Consider the following 11,980-nt stretch of genomic DNA (forward strand, 5'->3'; position numbering starts at 1 on the left):
AAAAAAAGAAGAAAAAAAAGAAAAGACAAAGACAAAAATCTCAGGACAATGCCTAGTCTCTGAGTTCAAGCCCTAACTACTGCCACAAAAACAAAGAAACAATGTTACATCATCTGTTCTTTATATCCTTTCTATGACGGAGCCATTTACCTTTTCAACAAATGAGGAAACTGAAACCAAGAAAGATTAAGAGGAAAGTTCCAAAATTGGGGCCAGTAATGCCATGGGCAGAACTCGGGCTTATTTTTCCTTCTCATAGTATCGATCTACAGAAACAAAGAATTTTGGAGAACAGCAAGCTATTAGTTACAGAAACTGAAACAAAGACAGATTAAAAGGAAAGTTCCAAAGTTAGAAATGCCATGGGCAGAACTCAGGCTTATTTTTTCCTTCTCACAGTATCTACAGTAATAAAGGAGTTTGGAGAACAACAAGCTATAGTTACAGCACTTAATTCTAACACAGACTCAGGCCCTGCGTGCCATCCTTGGGGCTCAGTGGGAATACTGCACTGGATAGGAACTGTACAACAGGCTGAGACTCATGAGAGGAAGCACTAACTGAGAATCCCAGCTCCTAAGAGATGTATGCTAAAGATAAACTAAACTACTGGGAATCCAAGGACTAGAAAACGTTCTCTGATGGCCAATGATAAACAATTTGGATAACAAGAAGAACTGTTTTATATAGTCGAAGCTATGCATCGGACTGCCACTGCAGATTTTTTTCTTGCATTTTGTTCTACACACCAAGATCAGATCCTATTATTTAATCTTTATTTAAAACTATGCCTGAGGAGGGAACTGCCAATAAATAATTCAAATCACCTTAGCAGAAATGCTTAAGGGAAGATGATAATCTCTTCAAATTACTTCAATTTTCTTTTCCAAGTGCAGAGCAGTTCTTCCCAAACAACCCCTCATTACTGAAGACAAAAAACACTGATAAAGAAGGAAAAAGGAATTAGTTACTTTTCTTATAAACCCAAGACTTATTTGGTAGTCTCTCTTTTGATTATCAAAAATATGGAAGTTTTGCAATTGCAGTTGATGGTCACAGGTGAATTCTTATGTCTACAGTGATTTTGAAGCCATGTTAATAAAAGCAGTAAGTTTAGTTCCAATGGGACTTTGATATTTTTCTCTTGTTAATAGAAGGGAAAAAAACAGTTGTCTTTATTTTATTTTTTTTTATTTTTATTTTTTTATTTTTTGGGTCCGGTCTTAGGGCCTGAACTCTGGGCCTGGGCGCTGTCCCTCAGCTCTTCAGCTCAAGGCTACCGCTCTACCACTTGAGCCACAGTGCCACTTCCAGCTTTTTTTTTTCTTTTTGCTTATGTGGTGCTGAGGAATTGAACCCAGGGCCTCATGCATGCAAGGCAAGTGCTCTACCACTGAGCCACCTTCCCAGCCCAGTTGTCTTTATTTTGTATAGGGAAATACAGTCAAATATACTCTATACTAAAGTAGACTTCAAATATCCATTTACTCTAGTAGGTGATCATATGTGTTTGAAGAGGTACTAAAGCGATATTACTGATGTTTATAACTGAGGATTTGAGAGATGAGGCAGAATTACTTTGTTTAAGCTGAATTGGTTAGCCTAGAACTGCCTCCATACGGTTTAAGTTTGGCCTAAACATTTCTCTATATATAGTAAATGACAACCTAACTTGATGAAGAGAAGACTGACTGATTCATACAAGAGGCTAACTGCCCAACCACAAGAAGCCAGCTCTTCAAACTACATCCAAATTAGGCAGGTATGAGCTGAAACCAATCTGACTGCCTTTGTGTAAGACACATTTTTAAAGAAATGTAACTAGCACATGTACAATTAGAACCATTTTTGGTAGCCCACTGACTGATTCTGGAATCATAACTAAACCCAGTTAAGAACTGCAAACCAGATGTTGCAAACATGTCTTTGAATGCTGTTAAAAATGTATAGTGGTATCTATTTTTAGATACATTTTGCCATTGATTGGCCTATTGTTTTGGGGCTTCATGTTAGAGATTCCAGGCAGACAATGTAATGTGCACAATCATAGTTTGTTAAATGTGGGAGCCCTTCTTGAATCACTGAAGTCAGCTAGAAGTATCAGAATTTCCCCAAATTATCAAATCCCAGGATTCTCTCATGATTTGTGGCATTTTTTTATTTTATAAACAGCTTTTATAGGTAACTGTCCTTCCTGCCTAGAATAATAATTTAATGCATTTAATTTTTCTGCCTTGTATTAACGTACAACTTCCTACAACTGTATTCAAGAAAAATGTCACTGGAGACTTGTTCCTGTTCCCACATTGCTTTCAAATTCTACTTGTATTAGGCTCTCCAACTCTAACTATTGAATTGTAGAGAGCCAACTTATTAATGAATAAAATTAGTACAGTAAAAGTCGTTAGACCTAAATTTTATTTTTAGCAGTACCTTTACCATCTCATTGATGGTTCCTGCAGTGGAAGGAGTTCTTTTTCAAGAAAGGAAACAAGCTTGATACATTGCCAGAGTCTTGGCAATGTATCAAAAGGATCTGTGGCATGAATTTCCCAATATAATTTGGAATTCCAAGCTACTTGGAGACTTTGAGCCAATTCTATATACTGTGTGTAAGCATGAGAGAGATAGAGCCAGTGTTTCAGATTTTCACGTCACCATCTCAATTTCTAGCTCATGAGCTTAGTGGATCTCATACTGAAACTTAAAGTCTATACCCTTGTTTATTAGCAGAAAAGAGTGAGTCTCAACTATCACATTGACAGGATTAATAACTGCCAAGCTTTTTCAATGTGTTATAAACTTTCTAAAGTGTGGCACTGATTTTGCTTTTATATAATCTCTTTATAAAATGTATTCAAATTAATTGGGGCTTATGCTGATAGTCCAAGCTACCCAGCATCCTAAGACCTGAGGATTCCAGTTTGAAGGCAGTCTAGGCAGAAAAGTCTGTGAGACTCTTATTCCCAATTAAACAGCAAAAACCAGAAATGGAGGAGTGGCTCAAGTGGTGGAGTATCAGGAACAAAAAAAGTAAGGATAACACAAGCTCTGAGTTCAAGCCTCAGTACCACTACCACCACCACCACCACCAACAATAGTAATAAGAAAGCCTTTTGACTTTCTTTGGGGACTATAAAAGCCAGGGAAAAGAGAAAATGAGTTCCTGTCTCTGGCCAATTTTACAGTCTGTGCCAAGAAGAAAAGAAAAACCAATAATCCTTCCAATGTCAGAGCAGGGGAGAAAAGAACTCAGGAAGGTGGAAAGAGATACACAGACAGCCAGAGCTTTTCAGATGGCTCACTCAGCCACAGCTAACTTTATCAGGCAATAGGTAGAGGGTTGTGAGCTATGGTAGAATCTTCCTCATCGAGCACACATAGCAGGTTTGAGACTGAATTCATTCACAGTTTTGCCCCTTATAAAAGAATTCACTGGAATAAAAAGTCTAAAACTTACGACTTTGCTTTATAATTTTTTATTTAGTGTGTTTGATGCATGGTTGGCTGTGAGCAAAACAGTAGGAGATGAAAGCTCAAGAAGGCAGCTGTATTCAGAAATGAAAACTAGGTTTAGTAAAAATGTAGTCAAGTGTAATATGTGTAGACGAGGCAAAGAAACAGTCAAGGGGTGGAACAAGTTGGGAAGAGGTTAGTTGATTTTTTTTACTGTCTTTCAGAGAAAGTAAATGGCTAGATAAGAAATTATAAAATGGAATTTGTTCCCCTGCGTATAAGAACATCGTGAAGCCTACATTATTTAGCCGTTTAGAGAATGGTTGGGAGATCCAGCTAATATGCAGTTTATGCTGATAGTTGAACTTAAAAAATAAAAACGAGCTTTGCTAGGTAGATATCCTATCACAAATATGGTCTAGGCATTTTTACATATATATTATTTACTTTTACAACAAATCTATGTAGATACAATTATTACCACAATTTTACAGGAAAAGAAACTGAAGCACAGATGTTAGTAACTGTTTCAAACCTACTGTCAGTAAATGTAAAAGCCAGTATTGCTTTCTACTATACATACATACATACATATATATGTATATATATGTTTATACACACACACACACACACACACACACACACACTAGTCCTTCTATTGGCTTTAAGGGACATTAAAGGCAATTGTGATTAGCATGAATTCTAATTAGGAAATGGTCTATTACCTTCAAAATTACATGTTTCTACAAATATAAGAAATTTTGTGGCTTTATAAGAATTTTATATGCTAAAATGAAATTCTGTGATAAATTTTAATCCATGAGTAATTGAACAATTTTTGTGCCTGGTACTAGACCAGACTATTAGATTTTCATGTCACTCTCATTTGGACTTCTGCCAGACAGAAGAAAAGTGAAAAGATAGATTCAAAGAAGAATTTAAAAATAAAAAATCCTTAACACTTCCAATATTATCTTGTAATATTTGATCTGATCAATCATTTAAAGTCTAAATCTAGTTAGAGATAAAAGCTTACATCAGAAAACTTACAAACATGTATATAGGTCATTTTTGTGTCATCTTATAGTGAAAAATTATCTCATTATTATAGATATTGTATTCACACTATAAGTTACATTTTCCATGTGAACCTTATTTTCTCCCCACCCCAAAGATATGTACCTTATAAAGCTATGTTTCTTATAAAGCTGTGTAATCTGGGTAGCAAAAAGAAAATTTTTACCCTTATGTCGTAATTATCTTAGATGTCTTTGACACTGACTTATACAAACAGGCCACGAATAGCTTAGTTTTAATATATTTGTTTGTCTTACTTATGCCTGATTGGAACAATTGAGAAAAATTACATTCATAAATCTTCTTGCCAAGATAATTAATTATGCACAAAAATATGCCAAGCTGCTTCTGATTTTCATTAATGAAACAGATTATCTGCAAAATAAGATGCCACTAGAGCTGAAAAGAAAGAGCAGCTCCTCATGTTTTCAATGCAAAACAAATGAAGATTTTTTTTTTTACATCTGAAAAATAGTGATAAAGAAAGAACATGCTGTGATTGTGTTTCCTGCTGGTCACATCACAAATAAGACAGAAAAATCTGTGGTTTTCATTTACTGTTTTCTGTAATTGATATAAATCTAAAGTCAGTATCAGGCTGGTCTTCGCTTCTTTTCAAAGGGACAATTAGCTGACCATTTCAAAAACATTAGACCATAGGCTTTTAGAAAGAAAGAAGCATCAATCTATCTTTCAAATTAATCTTAAGAGAGCAAGTGCATCAGATTTTCAGACATCCACATGACAATTTACCAGTAATTTTCATTCTAATTCTCCACTTATTTTCCCATTTTCAGAAGTGTTTAAAATGATTGACAAAGTTGATATCTTATTAATATATAATTGAACAGCTCTAATGTGCCCTTGAAACAGGTACAAGCAAAAAACTGTCTGTGTAATCCAATGAAGTATGGTTCCAATATTGTATGGTTGTGAGTCAGATCCTACAAGGAACAGGGGAGTCTTTGGCACTGACTTTTTAATTATCACACTCAATTTATGTCCTTCCTAGTACTCTACATCATTGCAGACTCCATCAAACTAGGGGCTGGGAAGGTGGCTCAGTGGTAGAGTGCTTGCCTTGCATGCATGAGGCCCTGGGTTCGATTCCTCAGCACCACATAAGCAAAAAGAAAAAAGCCAGAAGTGTTGCTGTGGCTCAAGTGGTAGAGCGCTAGCCTTCAGCTGAAGAGCTGAGGGATAGTGCCCAGGCCCAGAGTTCAGGCCCCACAACCAGACCCCCCCCCCAAAAAAAGAATCCATCAAACTACAAAACAGAGCACTGGTATTTCAGATAGGAGAATTACTATAACTAGATAAGCTATATTAACTAAAAATTTCAACTATTTGCTTGTTTACATAATTATCAACACTACAAGCTTTAATTAATGTTGACAATGTTGAGAAACTGAAGAAGGTTGAGTTTCTCATCTGTATTAAATTATATAAATTAGTTTAAATTAGTTAGTTTTAAAATTGTGTTAATTTAAGGTATTAATTCAAATATCAGACTACTATATATATATATATATATCACAATTAGTTATTCTATTTTTGGTGGTTCTAGGGTTTTAACTCCATACTTGAAGCTTGACAGATATTCTACCATGAGAAACATACCTCTATAAAATTTTGCTCTGGTTATTTTTGAAATGGGGCCTCACTTTTTCCCCAGGCTGGCCTGGACTATAATTCCCCTATTATATTATTCCTGACATAGGTAAACTAAACAGTTGTTCACTATCATACCTTGCTTTTTCTCTTAAAATAGAGTCTCATGAACTGATAGCAGCTTGCTTTGTAGCTGGGATGCTGATGTACACCACCATGCCCAGCTACTGGTTAAGATACAATCTCATGAGCTTTTAGCACATGGTAGCCTCAAACCATGATCCTCCTAATCTCCAACCACACAAGTGGGTAGGCATCAGCCATTAGCACCCAGATACTCTGCTTTTGATAGGAGAACATGTCTATACTTTGTCTTTAAGAGCCCAGTAACAATATATTTATTTGTTTTTTCTTCAATAATTCTATTTGCTTGTGAACAGGTCTATGATCAGATAAAATTACCAGGGTGAGGAATGTCTAGCTTGCAGACTATAAAAGGCCTGTGAAATCATTTGGTTTGGCCTTGCCAATGAAATCATAGATGAGACTTGAAATCCAATAAATCTAGGAGCATTTTTCAAAGTGAAATTCAATACAGCAAGGTCTGCCTGCAAATGATAGTATAAATATCCAAAATGGCCCTTGGCCAAAAAAAAAAAAAAGTTCCCTGCCCCTGGAATGTGGCAGTATGCCAAAATGTTAATATCAATTATTTGCATGGATAGCGATCTCCACATTTCCAACAAGTAAGCATTATTAAGTCATAAGTAGGGGAAAATACTATCTTTTTTGTTTGAACTATTGAGTGACCATTGCACATTTAACATGGCTATTAGTATTATAAAAGTGAATTTTATTTGATATAGCTTATAAACACAAAATAAATAATGGAATTTTCCTCTCGTCCAAAAAGAGCCTTTGAGCATGGTTGTAGAGCAGGAGGAATGGGAGAGTATGTACATGTGGGGCCTTCTCTATCCTTTTCCTCTATGTTGATAAATATCGCTGATATTAACGTGGCAGTTACTGTGTGCCCAGTACTATTCCAGACACTTGTGTTTAAAACAAATGCTGGGTGGGGGAGTAGTTGGGAGGGAGGGATAGTGGGAGAAAAATGAAAGCATGGGAAACAATATTAGTCAAGAAATCTACTCATTACCTTACTTATGTAATTGTAATCCCTCTGTACAGCACTTTTACAACAAAATAAAATAAAACAAATGCAGCAGTGATACTCACTAGACAACTTGTGGAGGAAGGAATCAAGAGGGACAAACTGAGAGAAATTAGGGAAGAGGTAACACTGTTCAAAAAGAAACGTACCCACTACCTGACTTACATAACTATAACTCCTCTGTGCAGCACTTTTACAATAAAAGTTAAAAATAAAAACCTCACTTGACCCTCCTAACAACAGGTGTAGGTAGGCATTATTACCATATTTTTCAAGAAAACTGGGCCTCATGGAATTTAAATAACCACAATCACCCAGTTGATTCATGGTGGAACCATGCTTTAAACTCAGCCACCAGTCTGGTCCCAAGATCTATGTTCTCACAAGGACAAAAAAGAAAGACCACATTTAATGTTAATTACTTTAGCTACTTCACTGCTGGTAAAAGAGAAATTATAACATGAGATTTTTAAGATTAAGAGCGTAAGTTTTACATTTAAGGAAAGGAATATCTTATTGCTTAATGGGATATATTAAAATAGTATTTATTATAATTAAATTAGTGTTGGCTCGAGGACTAATAGTAATTGAGTCTAAAAGAAAACTTTAGTTTCCTACCCTCAAATGTATATTCTTACCATGTCCATAGAGCCTCTGACAAGTAACAGTATGACCTTATCAGTAATCAGTATGACCATATCACTAATGCTAAACTCAGGTTAGAGAGTTCATAGATATAAGGACAGTAGAAGAGGGCAAGGAAACAAGCATTTATTAAGCATAGCTTAGAATGCTAGGTATTTTATTATATCTTTTATATTTGTTATTTCATTGAAACATTAGAACAACTGTGAGTTAAGCACTATTCTCAATTTCAAGATGAGATCTATCAAAACCACAAGGTAATGTAACTGCATTCCTACTGGATAGTCAAAATCCAAAATAGTAATAGCATCAAATGCTAGATAAAATATGAAGCAACAGGAAATCTCTTCCCTTGCCATGCCATGTAGAAATCATGCTCCTTGGTATTCACTGAAATCAGTTGAAAACTTATATCCACACCAAAACCTATCTCTACTGGAATGTTTCTAGCACTTTATTCATACTTGCTATAACTTGGAAGCAATACAGATGTTTTTAGTAAGTCAATGGATGAATAAACCAGTGTATCCAGACAATTAGATATTATTAAGCCTAAAGGCATGGAAGAAACTTGATTGCATATTTTTAGTAAACTCATCAATCTGAAGAGTTAGATCACCTGATTCCAACGAGGTAACACACTAGAAAAGGCAGAACTGTGGAAACAGTAAAATAATCAATACTTAGAGAAGGGACAACCAGGCAGATCACAGGGGAGGGGGAGGAGAAGTGATTCCTTGTATTGCACAGAAACAAGTCACCATAATAACATCAGTACTCACAGGATGCCTAACACCACAAGTGAAGCCTAATTTAACAGTTGACTATGGATGATGATGTGTTTAAATGTAAGCACATTACTTTTGTTAATCTAATAAGTTAATGAGAAAGACAGAGAGATAACAGACCCTTTGACAGGGAAGATAAAGATCTTTGTAATACTTGTCTGTTGTCTAACAAACTGTTTCAAACTAATTCTTGTCCCAGGAGTTAACATTCTTGTTATTTCACAGTCCTCAGTAAAAGGCTACTGCACTGGGGTGGGGGTGGGGCGGGTGGCACATTGATTAGTGAGCATAAGAAGGCAGAATGGCCATAGGCCTCCAATCTGGGAGAAGAAGAGCTGACAGATAAAGCCTTACAGAGCCAGGATGGGAGCTGCAGGTAGTGAAGGAAAAGTGATGGAAGTGGAGGTAGCTAAGGAGGCATATAGTACCTTAGGGAGGAAGGTAGCAAATTGCATGAAGGCTTTATGGCTGGAGTTGCTCTATGTATCCTCCTACAAGAAGCTTGGCTGAGTAATAGAACAATGTAAATTATAAATCATTGTACTAGTTGATCTTTAATAGTACTTATCATTGTTCATGTGTTTATTATGTGAGTGACTTTCTTATCTCCTCAAAAGAGTGATTCTCAACTGAGGGTAATTTTGCCCACTGTGAAACGTCAGACAATGCCTGGAGACATTTTTGGCTTCCCCCCCTGAGGGATGTGCATTCAGCAGCTGATTGGGAGAGGTCAGGGATGTGCAGCATCCTAGAGCCCAGGAATGCCAAGGTTCAGACACATTTAAACACACATTTAGAAGGAAAATTACAGAGGTAAGCCACTTTGCCTTTTGTTTTGTCTATCTTCAGCACTTACAATAGGACCTGGTACATTGTAAATGATTATTTCAGTCTTCATTGTTCCAGCTTGAAATAGGAACCAGCTTCATCTGCCCTCACATTTACTTCCAGCTGTGTTTGAAGCACAGCCTGTATCTTCAATTTGTATCAGAAATATAGAAACTACTGAGGAAAGATTCCTTTCCAGTGCATGTAATCCAGATCTCCTTTCAATCATGTCTCTCTAAAATGTCCTGCCACTCAATCTATTTAGATTTGAGCATTGGATTGGGATGTCCAGAATTGTTGCAATAAATGCACTAGTTATTTGCATTAGGCATTTGGAACAAGAGTTCTGTCCACTCTTAACTTCAAGTGATTGGGATGAAAGGATTATCTGTTCAGTATACTTAACTACTGCTCAGAGATGTGCCTCAGTCTGGTAATGGTCTCCAATGACCCTCCAAACTCATCTCCAAAGACCTCTAACCTCTGCGCATTCAGTCATTAGCCAACAGCCTATTTCCTCATTTGCCACATGACTGCTCTCACAATCTCTCACAAGACAGGAAACTCATGATAGTAACTTCCCAGGAAATGACAATTACCATTTCAGAATTTCAAAGCAATATACCTAAAAGTGGTGCTCTGGAAGGGAGAAAGAGAATCCAACAACAGAACATAGTTACTTTCCCAAAATTTCCCAATAGATGTTCTTACGCTCATAAAAATAAATTTTATAGTAAGAGAAAATAAATGTCTTCACTTTTGTTTGTGTACATACTTGAGAAAACAACATGGTAGCTTAGAGGAAATGCTTTTGGACCAAAGCTGATGTGAGCATTGCTACTGAGACACTGTCCTAGGGCTTCATGAGTCCATTTGGTCATCAGTTGGCCCAAACCAAGACAGCACCAAGGCCTCATGGTTTACCTGGTTTTCTTGTTCATCCCACAGACATGTCTGCAGAGCCTGCATCAATTCTCGCCGCTGTTGCTGCAGGTACTTGTCTAATTGCCTTCTCCTGTCTTGTAGAAGCTCCAAGAGGCTTTCAATCTTCAGACAGCTGCTCTGAGCTCCCTGGATCAAGTCAGAATTCACACTGGATCCATCACTCTTGAAGAGTTCTATGAAGTCAGTGAGTTGGTAACTTTTGTTTAAAAGGGCAAGAGAACGTTCTAAGAGTTCTAGAAGAAAATTAGAAAGAAAAAAAAAAACCAATGATCTGAGCAAGCTTCTAGACCGATGTGTAGTTTCGTCGTATAATTTTCAATAGTGCAACTTTTATATTAATAATCAGCTGCCCTACCAGGAGTTTCAATGTAAACATAACTTTGAAATGCTTCCTAATTGTATTTGTTAATTTCAAAAGTCCCATAAAACAAAGTCCCATATGACAAGTAGGTCATCAGTTTGTGAGCTCTGGAGTAAATCTTGAAAATTTAAGGACCACCAATATAGAAAGTGTAGATGGGAAGGAATTGAGAACAGTATATTGAGCACTATAAACACTTCAGAATTAAAGAGGATCATTGTTAGATTTTTAAAAACCTGTCTACTCTCTACAAACCAGAAATAGAAACCAGAAGTCATGCAAGATACATCATCCCCCTCATCCTATCATCATCAAGACCTGTCAAATTGACCTACCATCTCCCATATCTGTCTGCCTCTCTCTGTCCCCATTATAGAAAGATACATCTCTTGCCAGAACTTGAGAAGCCTTCTCTTAATTGCATCCCCTCTCCAATCAATTCATCTATTGTCTATACTTCAGCTATAGCTCGCCATCTCTGTCTCTGCCTCTCACATACACACATACCACACACACAATGGCTTGACTGCCTTAAAATTAAAGACAGACTTTTGTTTAGTGCTTAGATAAGACTTAACAATTACTTTCACCCACAAGTCTGATGCTGGCTCTAATAATATATTTATCTGCATGGTTATTCTGTTTATGTGCCTTTGCCACTAGGGTAATGTAAAACGATGATAGAAATGGTGACTCTGTCTCTACCACTTACCATAGTGATGGTTATAGGGGAGATGTTTAATAAATTTTGGAGAAGGCTTGGATGGGATCAAATGCACTAAAAACAGGAGACTGGAGAACTAAAGAAATCAGAGGTTAGTAATCTAGAGGGGCAAAAAGAGAAAAAGTTGAGAAGACAAAATTTTGTGATGGGTAAGTTATGAAAACAGAAGCCATGTTATCAGGTTGAGAAATAGGAAAACAGTGAAGAATTGAAAATAAAAGACATGACAATCTTGGCAAAACTTGAGCTTAGAATAAAACAAAATATTAAGATAGTATCTCAAGAGAATAACAAGGTTGAACATATTGATATTGATTTTTTCTTTTCTTTTTCTCTTTTCTTTCCCTTCCTTCCTTCCTTCCTACCTTCCT

The 11,980-nt window shown here is 36.5% G+C and overlaps 1 protein-coding gene across 1 annotated transcript in view; it reads right to left on the reverse strand.

The window, feature by feature from the left end:
- Nucleotides 1-11,980, reverse strand: part of Ccdc141 (coiled-coil domain containing 141) — a 159,808-nt gene that overhangs the window by 100,570 nt on the left and 47,258 nt on the right. The window contains exon 6 of the mRNA XM_013028181.1: nucleotides 10,504-10,757. Coding sequence (XP_012883635.1) covers nucleotides 10,504-10,757 — 254 coding nt within the window. The remainder of the gene's footprint in view (nucleotides 1-10,503; nucleotides 10,758-11,980) is intronic.

The sequence above is a fragment of the Dipodomys ordii genome, unplaced genomic scaffold, assembly GCF_000151885.1.
Source record: "Dipodomys ordii isolate 6190 unplaced genomic scaffold, Dord_2.0 Scaffold5, whole genome shotgun sequence".
NCBI classification, from domain to species: Eukaryota; Metazoa; Chordata; class Mammalia; order Rodentia; family Heteromyidae; genus Dipodomys; species Dipodomys ordii.